The following is a 20,818-nucleotide window of genomic DNA, read 5'->3' on the forward strand; positions in this document are numbered from 1 at the left end:
AAAAAATAGGGTTGAATGCAACTTTAATACTTGTGGTTAAGGCCAAAATCAAACAACCCCTCGATTTATCGTAGAGATCCATTAAAAATTTGAACGGCATCTGGACAGAAGTAACAAATTAATATTTTTAATAATTACATATACGGGCTGTGACACTTTTTAAAACACCTTAGGTCCTTAACAACAAGGATTAAAATTGCATTTAATCCTTAAAAAAATAATATTCACCTCGATTCTAATTTATTTCTTTGAAAATAGAATTGAAAAGGATCCGTTTTCATCCCACCGGACCCACCCCACCTGCGTTTACGTAGACTCGTGATTATAACCGCGATGGCCCACGTTTTGTGAGTTTTTATGAGTGCTCGTGAATGAGGCGTGAGCTGTCTCCCACCATTTCGATAAGAGACGTTGAAAAAATATTGCAAATACAATTAAAAAATTAAATTTAACTCCAATTTGTCGTTTTGGTGAAGAGGGAATGGATTGTAGGATGTTGAAGCGTGTGGCTGGAATAGTCTGAATAGATAGATGATATTGACGTCGCTGTTGCATTAAGATTCTCAAAGATTTGAGCCGCTGCATGATTTGGTTACGGATCAGACAACATACTGTTTACTTTCAGAGCACTATCAACAGTCTTTTAACTATTTTTACTTAATTTAGAAATAAAATTACTTTTTATTCTGTATAAAAAAACACTTCCCAATGATTTTTTTTTTTTTTATATATGAATTATATACTATTTTTTTTTTATCATTGTAACCAATAAAAAAGAGAAAAGAAAAAGAATTGTTGAGACATTTGAAAGAAATTGAAAAGAAAATAAGATGTTTTATAATTTAATAATGCATATAGAGTCTAGACTGTAAATGTCATTTGATGTTGTTTAAATTTCAGACTTCTAATGTGTATTTTTTTTGAAATTTTTTTAAAACATAAAAAAAAAAGAATGGAATATAAAAAGTCTGCTCCTAGTGCTCTCAGACCTCAATCGGTGCCCTCAGGCAGCAACACAGCAATTGACTGGGAAAAGACGAATTTCGACGAGCCAAAACGTGTAAAAAGAAAAATATGCCCTCATGTACGAAATTATCAAAATCTCATTTTTCTTCTATTATTTTAAACGGGTCGAACCCCCCGACATGACACGACACAGGAATTCTCAATGGTCACCTGACACGACCCGTGAGACCCATTTAAAACAATGGGTCGTGTCGACGTTACCCGCTTAACTAAAAAAGTGATTTTTTTTTAAAATAATAATAGTTTTATAATAATAGTTATAAGTCTGAAGAAGAAATACACTTCAAAATCAATATGAAAAGAGATGGATTAAGAAGAAAAGGAAAAAATGAAAAAGAAGAGAATATTACAGGGCTTGGGGTGCTTAGGCTCCTAATCAGCTCGGACCTTCCTTTCTGCAGTAATGGGTGCCTTCTCAGCCACCGTTGCCATGGCTTCCTTTGATGCTTGATTTGTTACATCGGCGGCGAGAGAGAGAGAGCGGCAATGGAGAAAGTGAGAAACAAAGGAAAAATGGAGCGGTGAGAAGCCGAGAGGTCTGGTCCGTGAGCGATGAGCGTGAGGATTGAGGACTAGGACTAGGCGTGGCGTGAGTGGTGGCCGGTGAGAGGCCGAGAGGTCTGGTCCGTCTGGATCTGCCGATCTGGAGAGTGGAGTGGAGGAGACTGCAAGTTTGCAACACGGGTCTGGACTGTCTGGTGCGTTTTTAACTTTTTCGGGGGAAGAGAGAGAGCAGCAGTGGAGGAGGCAAGGAGCGGCAGTAGCGTGGCGTGGGCCATGGCTGCGTGAGGACTGAGGAGTGGAGGAGCGGCGAGAGAGAGAGAGACCGGCAGTGAAGGAGCGTTAATGGTGTGGCCGTGGCGTGAGGAGTGAGGCCGAGAGGGTCTCTGGGTTTGGGGGATTTTGATTTCTGGATCTGGGGGTGGAGGAGACGAGTGTGCTGTATGCGTTTTTCACTTTTTCTTTTAGGGTAAAAGTTTAAAAAAATAATAATAAAAATAAATAAATAAATAAATAAATAAATAAATAACAAACAAACAAACGGGTCTGGTGGGTCACCCGCGGGTCGACCCGTGACACGACCTGTCAGACACTCATAAACGGGTCAACCCGTTTATGACCCCAACCCGTTTAATGTAAACCAAAACCCGCTAATTTCGTGTTGTGTTCGTGTCGGGTTGTCGGATCGTGTCAAAATTGCCAGCCCTAACAGCGTCCGTTGAATAACTACAACATCATTAACCAAAAAATAAAAAAGAAGTTAAATACTTTTTACCTCAAGTTATTTAACAACTTTATTTTTCCATCTCGATTTCACTTTTATCATAGATGGTACCTCAATAATAGTTAAAAATGAAAATGGTACATTCGTCTAAATTTCGTCTAAAAATTGATGAAAATTCATGTCAACACCCCCAAAAAAATCAACACGTGTCCATATAATTAATTAGAAATAATTAAAAAAAAAAAACAGTTTTAAATTAAAATGATTAAAAATATTAAAAAATTAAATTTAAACAGAAAAAGAAAAATTGGAAAGGCAAAATGCATTTCTTGGGGATTTGTTCGGCCACCCCCGTTTGGCTTGGGGTGGTCGAAACCACCCCAAATGGGCCGATCTGAGCTGGTTGAACCGCCCACCCCAAAAGGTCAATTAAAAAAAAAAAATTATGGTTGGCACTTGGGGATGATTCAACTACTCCAAACTGACCGGTCTAGGATAGCCAAAACCACCTTAGGCCAAACGGGGCTAGCTCGGCCACCCGAGCCACCCCCAACAGCCTTGGCGAAACCACCTCCATTTTGCAAGTTGGGAGTGGGTTGAACCACCCCCAAATGAGGCCTCCCCTTTTTCCATTTTATTTAAAAAATAAAATATATTTTTTAATTTAAAAAATAAAATATATTTTTTATTTCTAATTATATATGTAAACACATGTCAATTTTGTAAGGATGCTGACGTGAATTATCGTCAATTATTGAATAAAATTTAAACGGAGGTAACATCTCAATTTTTAACTATTATTGAGGTATCATTTATGATATAAAACGAAATCGAAAGAATTAAAAATGCCAAATCATTTAAATAGGTGAGGGATTTGGGGTTGGAGGACGTAGATGAAGATGAGGAAGATGGAAGCTTCATGAAGAAGTTTTGGGTTGATAGAAAAAAGAAAAATCTGAGAAACTGCTTGACACGCTGAGAGAGACGAGAGAGAGGGGAAGATCTATTCGATTAAAAAAAAAAAAAAAAATTCTTTTATTTAAATGCACGAAAAAATCTTTAAAAGAAAAAAGAAAAAAAAAAGCAGTTTAATTTCATTATTAAATATTAGGGTAAATTCTTCTTAACCCCTCAAAACTACCACCATAATGATAATCTCCCCCAAATGATCAATTGTAATAATTTATCCTAAAAAATATCAAAACAATGACAATGTACCTCCTAATACTAGTAAAATGTTACAATTATCCCTATGGACCCTGTTAGGAAATTGATAATAAATTGGCAACTAATTTCCCACCAGCCCTTTATGCGAAAGATAAGTTTTAAAAGAAAACACACGAGAACACACACCAATCACACATATACACAAAAAGTTTACGTGGTTCAGCCTAAAATTGGCGTATGTCCACCAACAAGAGAGTTCTACTATGAGCAAATTATTACAACTTACAGTACATGCCCATACCACCCAAATACACTTTGCCCTCACACACTCCTTTCAATACAATAAGTGATAATTGAATTAAAGGACAAAAACACTCACTCTCTTGCACATCTCTAGCTCTCTTCTTTGTTACTCACTAAAAAAAAAGGCTCTCTTCTTAGGATTACTTTCTGTGGAGCCACTGCCCACTTCACCACAATAGCCGAATGGCTATATATAAGCAAAGCTCACAATTCTCCTCTAAGCATAGCTTACAATTGTTGACAATATAGCTTGCATTTATTGCTCATTTTATTAAGGCTTCTAGAGGGATGAAGACTAATGAACCAATTAGCTTCATTTGTCGACAATCTTCTAGAGAAAAATCTAGCATGCCAAATTTTCTCCTTCAAGGATTTATGGCAGCTACCTTTGACTTGTGAAAAGCAAGTCATAACTAACAGACCCTGCTTCCATGCGGTTCAAAAGAGAACTGCATATCTGCGGTAAAAACTTCAATGGTCCAGAATTGAGAGCAATTAATTTAAAGGTGAAACTCAAAGACAACGTTAGAAAGAAACGCACGCCGTTAAACACTTCCATTTTAAGGAATAAAAGGGAATTAAAATATCCAGTAAACATTAACGCTTTTTGTCAATCTTGCTGAAAAAACTTTCGACTTCCATCTCAATATTCCGTTCTTGATTGCATAACCATGAAGTTGCCTTCCCTGGATCAAACTTCCAATAGCACAACACCCCTGTAACACGTAATCACTACATTGGGTTCAAATTCTACCCTCATTTCTTGGAGCAAATAATTACGTCCAAGAAACCAAATCTTTGTGCAACATCTTATCAAACAGGTTACGGGCATAAGTTATAAACAGCACTTCACACAAAATTCAATCATCGTATAGCAAAAATGTACATCAAATTCAAAACCCAATCTTATTGAGACAGAACACACGATCTCCCCAAATATTACATTCATGATCTCTCTGAAAGCATTGAAACAACTTGATTTACCATTGAAAAAGTAAAACTATCATGGGAAACACTCAATCCTCTCACTGTTTTATACAACAGGAAAGCCGAATCAAAAAATCCCGATTCAACGTGAGATTTTATTGTTACATTCCATCTCATACTTTGATCTACCTGTTAACAACCCGAAAGACGCTCTGACGATCGTTAAACTGGGGATGCATGAGCTTTCAAGCAACGGAGACGGGTCCTAACTCTTTTGATACTATGAGAGACGCATGGAGTTTAAGAAGTATTATGCTCCAATAGCCACGAAGAAAGAAGAAGAAGAAGAAGATACGGGGAGTGTTTTCCTCGTCGCTAAATCCAAAAGCCATGAAGAAAGAAGAAGGAAGATACGGGTAGGTGTTTTCCGCTTCCCCTTTAATGTTTACTGGATATTTTAATTCCCTTTTATTCCTTAAAATGGAGGTGTTTAACAACGTGCGTTTCTTTCTAACGTTGTCTTTGAGTTTCACCTTTAAATAAAGGGTTAAATACTAAATACTCCTGGGATTTGATAATTTTTTTTTTTTTTTTTTTTTTTTTTTTGGGTTTGATTTTTATTACAGAAGGTCTTTGTGGTTTTGATAAATGACCAAATTAGTCCCTCCGTCAGTTGATCGTTAGTTGACTTAACAGAATTTTACGTGAACCAATTAGATGTTAACACGTGACACCTACTTAATTTTTTATTTTTTATTTTTTTTTATATATATATATTTTTAAAAAAAAAAAGAAAAAAAATTGGGGTGGCTCGGCCACCCCCATTTGGCCGGATGGCCACCCCCTTGGCTCCAAGGGGGTGGCCCGGCCACTCCCAGTAGTACCCACTGGGGGTGGCTCGGCCACCCCCATGAAGCCTAGGGAGCCACCCAATTTTTTTTTTTTTTTCCTTTTCTTTTTGTTTTGTTTTTTTTTTTTTTTCTAATTTTAAAAAAATTAAGTAGGTGTCACGTGTCAACATCTGATTGGTCTATGTGGAATTCCGTTAGGTCAATTAACGGTCAACTGACGGATGAACTAACTTGGTCATTTATCAAAACCACAAAGACTTCATGTAATAAAAACCAAACTCCAGGAAGAAAAAAATAAAGTTATCAAATCTCATGGGGTATTAAGTATTTAACCCTTAAATAAATTGCTCTTAAATTTGGACCATTGAAGTTTTTCCCGCAGATATGCAGTTCTTTTTTGAACCGCATGGAAGCCTGGTCCTATTCCTTTAACATTTTAAATAAGATAAACATATCCCTTAAAATTTGAAAAAAAATACAAAATAAAAAATAAATATATTTAAAATTTTTTTAAAATAAAATAAAAATATTAAAAATGTTTGGGGGTGGCTCTAAATCGCCGGAATGGGGTGGCTCGGCCAAATAGCTCGCTCAACTCTCATTGATGATTCCAGGAACATCGACCATGTTTTTGCCTCTGAGAAAGCCAAGGCACGAGATAATAAGAGTTTTTCCCTACTTTTTACGCTAATCGACCCCTATTGTGGTGATATCTGATTTGGGTTTTTTCGTTGCTGGTTTTGCAGGCTTGGGTTGTGTCCGGTTCGCCGCAATCGACTCTGTGCGCGTTGGGGAACGGATGCGGTTGCAGACAGGGCTCGAGCCATGGAAGCCCAAACGGGCCTTCCCAATCCTCTTCCCCACCGGCGACCTGGGATCTGCTCTACGCTGCTGCGGGGGAAGTAGCTCGGATGAGGATGAACGAAGATGTGTACGGACTCAACCATGGCAGAGATCTCTTGGGTCCTCTGAGAAAGCCCTCTCCAGTCGCTCTCCCTGTGAAAAACAACCCCAACTCTGATGTTGGATTTGTTTCACACCAGTCACTCTCTCACCAGCAGTTGCAAAGGCAAGCCACTCAAGTAACCTCTCGTGCACTGTGCTTTAATCAGACCCTCGAAGCTTTTTAATCTTTGTTGATTATTTATTGGACTTTTTTGTGTTTTTATTTTAGCAGTTTCAGCAGCTAAGACAGCAGCAGATGATGAGGCAGCAGGGGGACTGGACGGCCCTGTTTGCCAACAGCCCGGGGCCCTGGAACCGTTTCAGCTATAGTGTCATCTGACCGGTGCAGCAAAAGTGTATTTTTTAATATTAAATTTTTATTTTTATTTTTAAAGCAAAATATTAAAAAAAAAAAAAAAAAAAAGGAGGAGAAAGATGGGGTGGTTCCAGCCACCCCTGGCCGATCTAGGGGTGGTCGAACCACCCCCATGGCCAAGGGGGTGGTCCGGCAACCCCCTTGGTCAAAAAAAAAAAAAAAAAAAAAAGGGATCGGGTGCATTTTGGGGTGGCCGGACCACCTCCAAGGGGTTGGGGTAGTTTCGGCCACCCAATACCGGCCGTATGGGGTGGCCGAAACCACCCATTGCCCCTTGGGGGTGGTCCGGCCACCCCCAAATGCACCCGATCTCCCCCCTCCCCCGCGTTTTTTTTCTTTGGCCTTTTGGAGGTGGCCGAACCACCCCCAAGGGGCTGGGGGTGGTTTCGGCCACCTCATACGGCCGGTATGGGGTGGCCGAAACTACCCTAGCCCCTTGGGGGTGGTCCGGCCACCCCCAAATGCACCTAATCCGTTTTTTTGGCCAAGGGGGTGGCCGGACCACCCCCTTGGCCATGGGGGTGGTCGAACCACCCCCAGATCGGCCAGGGGGTGGCTAGCCACCCCCTTGGCCAAAAATGGGGTGGTCCGGCCACCCCATTTTGGCCAAGGGGTGGCTGGAACCACCCCATCTTTCTCCTTCTTTTTTCTCTTTTTATTTATTTATTTATTTATTTTTTTTTATAAATATTTTGCTTTAAAAAAATATATATATTTTGCTGCACCTGTTAGATGGCACTGTAGCTGGAACAGTACCATTCCAGCTACAGTGCCGGCCCCGGGCTGTTGGCAAACGGGGCCGACGATTCCAACAGCGCCAGACAAGCCAGGAAATGGTCCAAAACAGAGGGAGGAACAGAGAGTACGTCGGAGCCAGAAACGGTCGCCCTTTGGGTTTGTCCCCTTCAGCATGGCCCACTCAGCAAATGGCCAGGCAACCTTCCAGGGCCAGGTGTGCGGACCACCCCTGGTTTGGTTTTATTTTTTAGTTTTAAATTTTTAGTTTTTTTATTTTTTTTTTATTTTTTATAAGTTTTAGTAATTTGTTTTTATTTTAGTAAGAATAATTTCATCATTTTACTAATATTGAGTTACATTGTCATTGTTTTGATAATTTAAGGATTAAGTTGTCTCAATTAATAATGAGAAATGCTAGAATGCAATCAAAAAACCACATTTTCACCATCAAAGTTTACGTGGCAATAATATTAAAATGTAAAAAATTCATTTCTCTCTCCTCTGTCGTTTTCCTATGAGAAGAAAGCAGGCTGGTTAACCTAACCTGGGTTGATCAGCCTTTTTATTAAAAAAAAAAAAAAAAAGTGATGGAATGATAATCACAGAGAGAGAGAGGGACGAAGAGATGAGAGATTGAGAGAGAGAGAGCTTGAGGGAGAGTTATAGAGAAGCAGAGACACAGACAGAACAGAGAAGAGGGAGAGATTCGAGAGTGAAAGGGAGCTGTAGAGAGAAAGAGAGACGAAGGGCGGCGTCGTGTTGCTGTGTGGAGAGGCTGATTTTAGCCCGTTCCGGCAGTAACCGGAATTGTAGCGATTTAATTTAATTTTTAATTTTTTATTTTTTTATTTTGGAGAATCTGAGAAATAGGTTTGTTAAATCACCAGTTATCCTAAAAGGATAAGCTAATAGGAAGAGTTAAATTTAATCACTTAATCAATACTTTAACACTCCCCCTTACGTGTGGGTTCAAACTCTCTTTTAATAGGAAGAGGTAAATTTATTTACTTAATCAATACTTTAACACTCCCCCTCACGTGTGGGTTCAAACTCTCTTTTAATAGGTGAGACCCAACACGTGGAATATTTAATTTAAATGGGGGGTGATTTGACGGAGGCAAGGTTCGATCCCATGACCTTTGGCTCTGATACCATGTTTAAATCACCAGTTATCCCAAAAGCTTAAGTTTATAGGAAGATGTAAATTTAATCACTTAATCAATACTTTAACATAGGTTGATCAGGCTTTTTATTAAACAGCCTTTTAATTAGAGAATCTCAGAGAGGGACGAAGAGATGAGAGATTTAATTTTTTGGAAGGACAATGAGATTCAGAGAAGATGGGCTAAGCTCCAATTTATTTATTTATTTGTTTAGGACAAGCAGGGAGCGGCTAGCCGCCACCCCCGCCCATTGGGGTTGGCACGAGGCCACCCATGGGTGGCTGGGGTTGCAGCGAGTTCACTTCCTCCTTGCCGCCACCCCAGTGGGCAGGGGTGCCGACTCGACGCCCACGACGCCGCCCTTCGTCTCTCTTTCACTCTCCAATCTCTCCCTCTTCTCTGTTCTGTCTCTCCTTCTCTGTAACTCTCCCTCAAGCTCACTCTCTCTCAATCTCTCATCTCTTTGTCCCTCTCTCTCTCTTTGTGATTATCTTTCCTGCACTTTATTTATTTATTTTTTTTGTTTTTTAATAAAAAGGCTGATTAACCCAAGTTGGATTAACCAGCCTGGTTTCTTCTCATAGGAAATCGACAAAGGAGAGATAAATGAATTTTTTTTCATTTTCATATTATTGCCACGTAGACTTTGATGGTGAAAATGTGGTCTTTTGATTGCATTCTAACATTTCTCATTAATAATTTGAGAAAAAAATATCATTAAAATGGTAATATGGGAGAAAAAAAAGCATTTATTTTGATGTCAAATGTAATTTTTTTTTGGTAAGTACATCAAGAAAAATATTGGAATATTTGCCAAGCAAGTCTTTCTTTTTACACTTATCCCGAAAAGTCCTTGATAGGTACATTTTGGACTTGACATTTGGAAAATAGCTGTTTTTTTTTTTTTTTTTTTTTTTTTCTAATTTCCTATCTAAAAGTTGACTATTAACAGAGAGTAATGATACACATCACTCCATCGTGCATGAGTGATAATACCGTCATGCATATCCGTATAAATTTTTTTTTAATAAAAATATTATATTTTAATATTTTAAAATATTAAATTACATGCACGCCCAGAGTGATCATCACTCATTAATAAATAGTTTTCTTCAAAAGGACCTTTACATATCACATCGAAATGGTATTTCAACAAAACCCAAAACCAAAACCAAAACTACTACCGTGAGAGGTGTAATGAAGATTTAGAGAGAAAGCAAAAGAAGGAAGTATCCAGAACCATTGATGAATCAATCGCGGCTGAGACGATAACCGTTCAGGATCCATACAGATCTGAAGTCCCTCATCTCTCAGTCCCAGCGTCTGTCACCATCAACGCCAAGATACCGTGGTGTGCGGTGTGTGAAGTTCTGAAGCCCCTCCCTCCATCAGGAAATGAAGAAGGTACCTATTTTGTTTGTAAATTTTAAATTTTTATCAGCTGTTAGATGTTGTTTTATTGGGTTCCCAAATCATGTGATGGGTCTGGTAGTTTATTTTTTTCACTTTAATTATTCCCTGATGTATAAATCTGAATAGATTTCTATATGTTTTACTACAGAAAGTGATATTTAAGGTGTTCTTGCATGATGAAAGAACGACACGAAAGGCCATCAAGTCAATCTCTGGTCTTCAAGGTATAGGGATTTTATCTGATTGTAATTCTACTACAACCCCTCTTGGTAGTCTCTGGTATTATGCTTCATGTAATCATGTCGATGGGGATCAAAATTTGAAGGAAAATCTGTCTCAATTGTCAAAGCTGATTAGGCGACTTAATTTATTTGATTTCTTTCTTGAATTTTCCTTGATTTATAGAAATAAATGCCACATCTTAAAGATCTGACTAACTAATTTGGCTGGTTCTGTAACCTAATAGTTTAGGTGTGCACTCGATCTCCATGGTCATGAAGGACCAGAAAATGACCGTGATCGGGGACATCGATCCGGTTGATGTAGTCAGAACGTTGAGGAAGCTCTGCTCCACGGAAGTATTATCTGTTGGACCAGCAAAAGAGGAGAAGAAGAAGGAAGAGCCTAATAAAGAAGAGCCAGAGAAGGAGAAGGAGGAGGAAGAACCTAAGAAAGAAGAACCAAAGAAGGAGAAGGAGGAAGAAGAACCTAAGAAAGAAGAACCAAAGAAGGAGAAGGAGCAGGAAGAACCTAAGAAAGAGGAGCCAAAGAAGGGTAAGAGAAAGGATGAATATGCTGAGTTTTCTAAGGCCTACGATGGCTACAATCATGCAGCCCAACCACATTACTTTGTCAAAAGCAAAAGCGTAGAGGAGGATCAGAATGCTTGTGCAATTTGCTGATTCTTAAATCTTATAAGAATTATATTATGACCCAAGAGTAGTCTTGGAAGCGCAGAGAAGGATCCGAGCGCTTGTGTAATTTGCTGAATTTTTGTTACTGAATTGCTTTATGTAGAGTAGTGATAGTTAATGTTAGGGAAAATTACACTTTAGCCCTCCAAATTTTGGGTCGATTTTCAATTCAACTACCAATGTTTTAATATTTGCAATGCACCCTCCAAACTAGCAAAATTTTTTTTTTTTCAATTCGACCAATGTCATCCCAAAATTTTCATATTGCTCCTAATTTTTTTTATTTTTTTTACTTTTTATAAAAAAAAAAAAAAATCACTCCAAACTTTGGGTGTAAAGTGTACTTTTTTCTAAAATGTTATTTAATGTTTTGTATTGTTTGGAATGTTAGAGCATTCCTAATGAAAGAGCCAAAATGTTACTTTTATTTAAAATAGCTCTTCAAATGTTTGAAAAACCCTTATATTGGATTAGTCAAAAGAAAATGTAAAATAGATATTTGATTGGAAGAGCTAAAAAAAAAACTAAATGTAGCGGCACTTTTCAAGGGAGCTATTTTATTTTTCATTGTTTCTTACATGTTTTCTCTTTTTTCCAAATCTTTTCCTACTTTTTCTCTGCATGTTTTTTTTTTCTCCAAAAATTTTCTCATTTTTTCTTTTCACATGTTCTCTTTTTTTTTCAAAACTTTTCTTATCTTTAATAATATTTTAATAGAATAGATAAAAATATAGCTAATCGAATGTAGAGACATTTAAAGATGACTTAGTTAAATTAGATAAAAGTAAGTTTTGAGAAGTCATTTTACATAAAAATATGGCTCCTCTATTGGGAACGCTCTTACAAATTTTTGTTTAGTGATTTTTACGTCAACGGGAACGGAAGAGTTTTCGAATTAGTTCTGAAAAAATAGTTTTATTTGAGTGATGGCACCTTGGTTTTGATGAAAGAATGTGAATTAACTCTTATCCAGTATTGTCCATTTCCAGAGCATTCAAAAGACATTTATGCTGGTGAATTTTTTATTTTATTTAACTCTTATCCAGTATTGTCCATTTCCAGAGCATTCAAAAGACATTTATGCTGGTAAATTTTTTATTTTATTTTATTTATTCAAGTACATCAAACAAGAAAAACAACATAGGGCTGGCCATCTCAACAATAAACCCGATTTATTCCATTGAATTAGTTAGGCACAAAAGCTCCCAAATGCAATGAACAAGAGCATCTATATATTGCAATTTACCACAACTTTTTTTTTGTGAATTAAAAAAAGTAGGAGAGGACGATTAATTGTGGTTATTCTACCCAGGCATGATCATGGTAGCATCTACCTGTTGGGAGGCTGGGAGCTACTCGGAAGAGACCTAAACGGCAAGAACCATAAGCACTCCCTTAAGATCAATTAAGTCGTAACATGATCCAGCCCCGCCAAAACATTAGTGGAACCCAAGGTGACTAATACTAATAAGGTTTGTGCGAGTGATTCTTCATTGCATAGAGCCAAATTCTTACCCTAGTACATGTCCAATCTCTTTAGAAATTTTCTTTATACCAATGAACTACCGTCACTTGTGGTATCCACATCACAACACAACTTAAATTAAAATTAAAAACAAAAAACAAAAAAATACATAAACCAATAAACATATTCACTTTTCTTTCCAATTCGAATTCATTTGATTTAAGAAGAAAGAAATGTATACCAATAAATTGGTACCAAAACTGTGAGTATACTGATCTGAGTTGTACAAGGTCTTTGCATGGCGGAAAACAAATATGTTCCTATCACTGATGGAAGGGGAGGAATGTGACTATTTATAATGTTAAATGTTCTCTATCTGGCAATTGAGGTTGGATGCTGACAATAGCTAGAGAAACTTCATTGCAGGATCCAGGAACTCAAACGGCGAGAAGGCAGTTGATTTCTACTGAAATTAATATCAAGTTCCAATGCTGGTCCGTTTAGGTTTGCAATTTTAAAGTGTGATTTCAAAATAGTGTATTTTATAGATGCAATTAAGCTTTTGGCAAAATTGAGGTTTGACCTTAAAAATTTTGTGTTTTTAAAAAAACACTTCATTACCTGCGATTTAAAAATATAGATTTTCTGCATTTTTAAATAGCAATTTTTTTTTAAAAATGTGCAATTTGGTTCAAAATTGCACTTTTTGTATATGAAATCGCAACGTCAAATACATCCTAAGTTAGAAGTCAAAAAAAAAAAAAAAAAACTCCAACTAGGTCGGCTCAAAACTCAAACTCATCGATTACTTTACTTTTCTTCTGCAAGCAAACTTAAACATCAAAACTAATTCTAAGCAAACTTTAGATCTGATGCCACCTTTGGACTTTCAGGGGGTTACCATTACCCAACCAGAGGAATGTTTAAAATTGTAAGCAATCTTTCTCTTCCTTCCTTGGTAGGTATATGAACAAATTTTCTCATGTCTAACACCAACCAATTTGCGCATGCAAAAGAAAAAAAATAAGCAATAAAATATGTTAGCGGGAAATAATTTCGATGCTTAATTCAATTAAGTGTTTGGAGAATGAAAGCAAAGGAATGGTTATGCTGGAAAAAACATAAACATAAAAACATAGAGTTCTATGTGAGTACATTTATTCTAGAACTTACAAATAAGGATCTTTAGTAAGTGTTCTACAATGTATAGTGATGCCTCTCACGTACAGATTTGAAAGAACTCAACGGTGGTGTTTTATTATAAGAACAAAACACACATGCCCACAACCTAAATGCTATTTGATGGAGAATAGAAGAGAGAATTGAGAGAGATTCAGAATTTCTAACTTTGAAATGATTGAATGAATAACTGATGTTTTAACTTCCATCTCATGGGTGATTTATAACCTACCAAGAGACACGACTCTTGGTTATAGAAGTTACATATCTAAGAAATACAACTCTTGGTATTATATGGACCAACTTCATTGTCTCTGGGTATATTGGTTATAGAAGTTACATATCTAAGAAATACAACTCTTGGTATTATATGGACCAACTTCATTGTCTCTGGGTATATTTGAGTCCAATTACTAACAGGTTAGAGTCAAAGTTTTAAGCAACGGCCAAAAATCCCTTTGGCCGGACTGTGAGTTACTTTTTATAGTAACCCATATGCAACTGTTTCCCGTCGATTTTAGTGTCTGATATCAAATTAAATTACTAATTGTCCTAAAAGTTTAAATTAATAAAAAATTATAATTTTTGTCATTAATTAATATTCTAACACGTGCAGATTCTTGAATCGCCAAACTTTTAGAGTGAGGTTCACCCTGAATGTGATCAAAGGAGGTGGTCCTAGCAGCCAATTCTACCTAATGGACATGGGAAGCTGCTGGAAGAACAAGGGGCAGTCCTGTGATGGCAATGTGACTTCAGATGTCACCAGATACAGTGAAATGGTCATCAATCCAAACACAAGTGCATGGTGCAATGTAGGCAACCTCAAGCTCTGCACGCCTTACCACACATTCCCCGACGGGACTTGTGTCCACCGCATGGATGCTGCTCGCTTCCCTTATGCCGCCTATCACTTGTATTGCTCCCCAGGGAATGCAGAGCAGCTTGAGGTGCCTTTCAGTTTGTGTGATCCATATAGCAATCCTCAGCCTCAGGAGATACTGTAGATTTTGCCACACCCTGTTTGGGGTGAATATGGTTACCCGACAAAGCAGGGGGAGGGTTGGATTGGGGATCCTAGGACGTGCGATCTTGATGTTGGGAGGTTGTCTCATTCACTTTACTTCTACCAGGTTTGATTTTCTCTCTGTCCTCCTCTGTTCTTTTCGAAACAAAAAAACATAAAATACTTTAGAAAAATAGATAGTTACAACAAAAATGACGACTTTTAGTTAAAATTTGCTGAGCGGAACGTGAATGGTATTATAATGTTAAATTTTAGGGTTAATAACTTTTTTGGTACTTGAGTTTTGATGTTTTTTAATTTTTCCTTCTAAGTTTTAAAACATGACAAAACTAGTACCTCAGACTTTGGCAAAGACTGAAACACCACCTCCAGTTTGAAAAATTCTATGGGGTGGCCGAACCACTCTCAGGATGTGGCCGGCCACCCCCAGTTTGACCTTAGGGGTGGCCGAGCCACCCCCAAGGGCCATGGGGGTGGTTTCGGCCACCCTCTTTTTGGCCCTTGGGGGGTGGCTGAGGTCAAACTGGGGGTGGCCAGTGGTTCGGCCACTCCCATAGAATTTTTCAAATTGGAGATAGTGATTCGGTCTTTTTCAAAATCTGAGGTACTAGTTTTGTCATGTTTTAAAACCTAAGAAAAAAAATTAAAAAACCTCAAAATGCAAATACCAAAAAAGTTATTAACTCTAATTATTATTTATCTAGTAAGTGGGGTTTGATGCTGACAATAGCTTGAAAAACTTGATTGCAGGATCCATGAACTCCACTAGCTAAAAGGCAATGGATGTCTATTGATTTGGGAAATAAAATATTTAAGGACCCCGACCAAGTTGCTGAATGGACCATTAGTGACTTTGACATCCTCGTACCTAAGCAATCAAGGCATTGAGAATTGGATCCGGCTTGTATGCTGTAGTTTTAACTACAGCATACATGCTGTTAAAAAATTGAAGGGTGATGATTTAATTAAAGTAATTGAAGGGTTTAAATCTGTCATAATAAATACCAATAAATTGATGAAGTGATAAATGAAAGAGAAAATTGGTATTTATTATGACAAATCTGTGCCCTTCAATTACTTTAGTTAAATCTTTACCCTTCAATTTTTTAACAGCATGTATGCTGTAGTTTTAACTACAGCACACAAGCGAAATCCTTGAGAATGTGCACTAGCGAAGATTGTAGGGATAAAGAAACTTTTACCCAAAGGGTAGAATTTTCAGAGATAGGATTCTTTATATTATTGTCATTTTTTTTTGGCTAGTCAGCAAAATTCAAAGCTTGGATTTTCTTTTTTCCTCTTATTTTTGTCAGAGCTGAAGAGCTTAAGATATATAGCTCAACTGCTCGTATGAATATAATTTTTCTTGGTTTTAGCAATGAACTAAACTGGGTGCTGTTCCATTAATCAATGCGAATTGAAAAAGTAAGTAGTGATGCATCTTAAATTTAGAAAGACTAAGGTTCCGTTTAGAATTGCGGTTTCAATAATTGAGATTTTAAATTTGTATTTTTAAAACATGTGAAAAAATTGTATTTTTAAAATCGATGTTTTTTAAAATCGTAAAGGAGTTTGGTAAAACATGTTAAAAAATATTTTTTTTTATCAAATATTTGTTTTGCAAAATAGTAATTTTGGTTTAAATTCGTGCTTTTTCAAATAAACACTCTCTAACCTGCTTATAGAAATTGCAGATTTTTATATTATTATTTTTTAATTTTTTTATTTTAGATTAGGTGCTTTTAAAATCGTAATGTCAAACACCTTACATTTTGCGATATCTTTAAAAATGCAAATGTTTCTTACGAAATCGTAATCTCAAACAAACATTTTGCGATATCTATATTAGAATAAAACCTTAATATAGAGAGATTTGATTACAATCAAACTTAAATAAGAAATAGGAGAAACTTCACAAAACCTTTCACAAAACCCTCATGAACTTCTATGTGTTTTGAAAATACTTTCGAACTTTAAAAACTCTCAATTAAGGGTATCGAACTTTTAATTTCTTTCAATTACCCTATTCTATTAGAATTTTCCGTTAAATCATTGGTTTTTTTCTTCACTATTTTATATTTCATCTTTGATAGTAAATTTCTTCATCTGTGGATGTACCTTGCATTGGGTGATTGTTTTGTCTTATTTTCCACAATTATTATATTGTTCATAGTATTAACGACTTGAAAAATGTCGTCGTGATTGATAGCTTTTCGCGACCATTTATTTTTGTCATCGCAAATAATTTAATCACTGTTTTTCTTGTGGTAGTATATGATTGAATTCATGTTAATGTTATTTCTAACAAGTCATATGATTGAATTCATGCATGGTCACGCTACTGAAATTGTTATAAATTAGAGCCAAAAATTAATAACGTCATGAGCTAGCTATTGGTTCCACGCCGATTAGCTAATTAGCTTCTGTATCCTTTAATTGGTTCCACACCTATTTACCATGCTATTGTAACAAAAAAGGTAACTTGTTTTTTCAATGTATATAATTGAATTTATACGAATTAGTATATGCTATTAAAAAAATATGCATATGCTTATAATAAAATATAGTAGAGGTGTGGAAAGTGTTAGAATATATTTTATTACTCTACACTTAGGGATTTGATGAAGGTATGATATCATTGCATTACCCTAAATAAAGGGATTTGATAAGATTTGAATAAATTGATATTATCTGTAAGCTCTATTAATATCTTAGGGCTTTATCCAAATGAACCTAGGAAATTATAAATCGAACCATGCAAAATTTATTGTCTCTATTTTCATTTTTGGTTATTTTTTTTTTCTTACTTCTTTACAAATTTCTTCACAAACCAATTCAAAAGTAACATTGATTCTTAACTTATGAGTAAGCCCAAAACGAGGTGAGTATCAGTTCTGTTCCGTAGAGCCATTTTTGGTCGGTTAACTGAAATTGTCATTTAAATCGGTTAATTCACCGATTACATTTCGATAAGTATTTATTTCGAAAGTTTTGATTGAACGGATATTTTGGTTAAAATCGGTTCAGTTAATCGGTTAACCGTGAGCTTTTTTAATTTGGCAAAAAATTGATTGTTTTGGGGGGCCCAAATTGTTTTTGGGCTAAAATAACTTATTTAACCAAACAAATTTTAAATAAGCCTATTAATTAACACAATAAGAGTCCACTATACATATGTTTAACACTTCTACTAATAAATTGATCATAAAATATTTATTATTGGTTGATTATATTTATTATCAGTTACTTATCGGTTAATTTGGTTAACACAAAAAAATATTTATACCGATTAACCAAACCGAACCGACGTCGGTGTAAAAATTCTTAAACGATTACTGATCGACTTCTGGCGATAAGCGATTAATTTCAGCTCGATCGTAGTCGGTAGGCGGTAAACAATTAATTTGCTCACCCCTAAGCCCAATACCGGTGGCCTCCTAATGAGTGCAATTGTGCATTTCTTTTGAAATGGATTAGAAACTGCAAACAGTAAAAAGAATGTAAAATTAAGGTTGAATCAAGATATGGAAACTGTTATTTTTTATTTGTCTACAAATATTTAAAAACTGACAATATTAAATAATATAATCTAAAATTAAGTTGAAATAATTTGTTTAAAATGTCTTGTTTCGGTTTTTATTTTTGTCTAAAAATATCTAAAAATCGACAATATTGAATACCCTAAAGAGAAATAAAAAAATAAAAAAGATAAAAAAGATAAAGAAAGAGAGAGCGCATAATTAGGGGATCACTTATTAGTGAAAAAGAGTTACAGTACATCACATGACAAATGAAAGTCCTTAATAAATTGTACATTGACTACAATCAAGCCCCCTGGCCTTCCTTGCTCAAAATCCCTTGATTAATTACCCCTTACAATTCTATCTCCTGATTGTTGGACGGAACATGAAAAATGGAGCTTTACGGGACTGAAAACGAAATCTAGACAAGTACGATGAGCTGATTATATCAATCAAAAGTCCATAATGTAGCCAAACAAAAGAAAAAATTGGGACACTGGCCAAAGAAACAATAACAATCGGAACCCTTGGCATTTTGTGTTGATAGACCAGAAAGTAGGGTGCAAACATTAACCTTCAGGGTAATGACTCGAAAAAAGCATGCTCTCTGAAACGAGATGTGAGAATTGACAAGAAAACTAATATCAAAGTTACAGATGATAAAAATGCTATTGAATCTGATATGAAGAATATCATAAACAAATTACATTCCACGAAGATAGGAATTCTACTTGATTGATCATTGCCACCTGGTATAGTGAAGGCTGCAACGAAAACTACAGTGGTAACCAATGTTGCCACAAGCATGAAATGCATTGCCGTGTTTCTCATCCACTTTGCACCCTCTTGCTCTAACATTGCATGGGTCATTTTAAATAAATCGGTAGGTGTTTGTCCTTCTGAATTCTCCGCGTTCAAAAATGTAGGGGGCACAATCTTTTGAACCTCCTGCTATAACCAAGGGGTAAATTAAATAGTAAAATTGCTACCAATATATATATACATGTATGAAACTAGAAAAAAAGGAAGCTGTAATAATATTAACACACCTTAAACCATAATAACTCCAGTCGCATATGAAGGGCTTCTCCTGATACGGAATTTACGGGAGCCACTTCTCCAACTAAGTGTAGCATGTTATTCCCACAGTTGTCACAACCGGTTCCAATAATATACTTGTAAATGCCTATCTCATGTATTAGATTGAATATATCATCTTACCAATATAGGACAGAAATGTGAAATATATTTCGGTGGTTTTCATCAGTCATCCATATGAGGTCAGGATCACTGCGTAAAAGTATAGTTAGAAATTCAACATTCCCCAACTCTGCAGCAAGAAAAATTGGTTGGGTAAGCTTTATTGATGAAGATTCTCAAGCCGCTTTCCAGATGTGTTCAACTAATTGATGGGCTAACGTCCGCATTGACGCTTTGTGATGGACCCCTTTGAAACCTAGGATTAGGAAAAGAATCTATTAAAAAAAAATTGTAAGAAATTGACGTCTACCACCAATTGCAAAAGGTTTCCTTGCCAATTCTTCCAATGCTGTGCCCAGATTCATCCTCGGCTGTTGCTAATGTTGGATCCCGATTTATAATTTCATCTGCTATATCTGTTCACCAAAACAACACATTAATCTGATGATGGTTCAGAAATCCTTATATGAAGAAGTATTTGTAACTCTATGCAACTAATTGGCTAATTGCCTAAAATTCATTGTAAATGTAGAATGATTCAGTAACCTTATGAAATTTCAATGCGCTAATTGTCTAAAACTCACAATCAGTGAGTTGTAGGACATACCATACAAATCGAAGAAAATAACATGACAAAGGAGCTTAATGCGTTGATAAGGAGTCAGTTGTTCAAAATTTGTCACAGGGAAGAGATACAACACCATGTCCATATGTCCGTGCATAGCTGCTATGAGGAGTGGTAGAATTCCATGTCTATTTTGGATCATTGGCAATTCAGGGTTCATCTTCACCATCTCCTCAGCAATTTTCAATTTTCACATTTCCTAACAGAGCAGTAATGTCAAGGCCGGTATCTCCATTGAAGTTTTTGAATTTTAACTGTTCTTTAGTCATACGGTTCAACAGTTTTTTTACAAAAGTGGTCTGATTTCTTGTAACTGCAACTTGAAGAGCATTCATATCCTGAACTGTTAGGGGAAGTTCCCATATAGCGCCATCTGGATATTTCTTATATAGGTCGTCAGCACTTGGCCAATCACCTTTCAGTGCAGCTGTATGCAGCAATTCTCTTATCTCTGAATAAGTCCCTGAAATTTTTCCAAGTAGCATAGGTATTAACTGCAGTATTTCTGTGATAAATCATGCCATATAGATGCTAAGAAGCTGGAACAATTAGTATATATATTTTATGGGGAATCTTCTATTCGTAAATATCTACAATAACTTGAAAAAAAAAAAAAAAAAAATCTTCTTTGTGGTTTTTTTTCTCTTCTATAAAAGATGCTTAGCAGAAAAATTTAACATTAATGCAGTATTTGGAAGTTGGAAAAAATAAAAACAAACGCATTCAGAACACTTTCCCCTAAGATGTTCTAAA

General features: G+C 36.2%; 2 protein-coding genes and 1 pseudogene across 3 annotated transcripts; 2 read left to right on the plus strand and 1 right to left on the minus strand.

Moving 5' to 3' along the window:
• Nucleotides 1-6,063: 6,063 nt before the first annotated feature.
• Nucleotides 6,064-7,809, plus strand: LOC148588033 (uncharacterized). The gene is made up of 4 exons (XM_088513910.1): nucleotides 6,064-6,150; nucleotides 6,246-6,581; nucleotides 6,674-6,775; nucleotides 7,588-7,809. The coding sequence occupies exons 1-4, from the start codon at nucleotides 6,064-6,066 to the stop codon at nucleotides 7,807-7,809; spliced, it is 747 nt and encodes a 248-aa protein (XP_088370036.1).
• A 2,060-nt stretch (nucleotides 7,810-9,869) lies between these two features.
• On the plus strand, nucleotides 9,870-11,188 carry LOC148588034 (heavy metal-associated isoprenylated plant protein 39-like). 2 transcript variants are annotated; one of them, XM_088510807.1, is made up of 3 exons: nucleotides 9,870-10,125; nucleotides 10,283-10,358; nucleotides 10,606-11,188. In XM_088510807.1, the coding sequence occupies exons 1-3, from the start codon at nucleotides 10,117-10,119 to the stop codon at nucleotides 11,034-11,036; spliced, it is 516 nt and encodes a 171-aa protein (XP_088366933.1). In that variant the 5' UTR covers nucleotides 9,870-10,116; the 3' UTR covers nucleotides 11,037-11,188. The 2 variants fall into 2 exon arrangements, with proteins under 2 accessions (XP_088366933.1, XP_088366935.1); XM_088510809.1 differs by having other exon boundaries at nucleotides 10,111-10,125; nucleotides 10,601-11,188.
• A 7,412-nt stretch (nucleotides 11,189-18,600) lies between these two features.
• LOC148588035 (uncharacterized) lies at nucleotides 18,601-20,550 on the minus strand (annotated as a pseudogene).
• Between the last annotated feature and the right edge of the window lie 268 nt (nucleotides 20,551-20,818).

Source organism: Corylus avellana, chromosome 1, assembly GCF_965113065.1.
Source record: "Corylus avellana chromosome 1, dhCorAvel1.hap1.2, whole genome shotgun sequence".
NCBI lineage: Eukaryota > Viridiplantae > Streptophyta > Magnoliopsida > Fagales > Betulaceae > Corylus > Corylus avellana.

Coding starts and splice junctions, on each gene's coding strand:
- LOC148588033 (XM_088513910.1), top strand. CDS start 6,064: ATGGGGTGGCTCGGCCAAATAGCTCGCTCAACTCTCATTGATGATTCC. Junction 6,151..6,245: donor TTGCCTCTGAGAAAGCCAAG/GCACGAGATAAT, acceptor CTGGTTTTGCAG/GCTTGGGTTGTGTCCGGTTC. Junction 6,776..7,587: donor GGAACCGTTTCAGCTATAGT/GTCATCTGACCG, acceptor CCATTCCAGCTA/CAGTGCCGGCCCCGGGCTGT.
- LOC148588034 (XM_088510807.1), top strand. Junction 10,359..10,605: donor GTCAATCTCTGGTCTTCAAG/GTATAGGGATTT, acceptor CTAATAGTTTAG/GTGTGCACTCGATCTCCATG.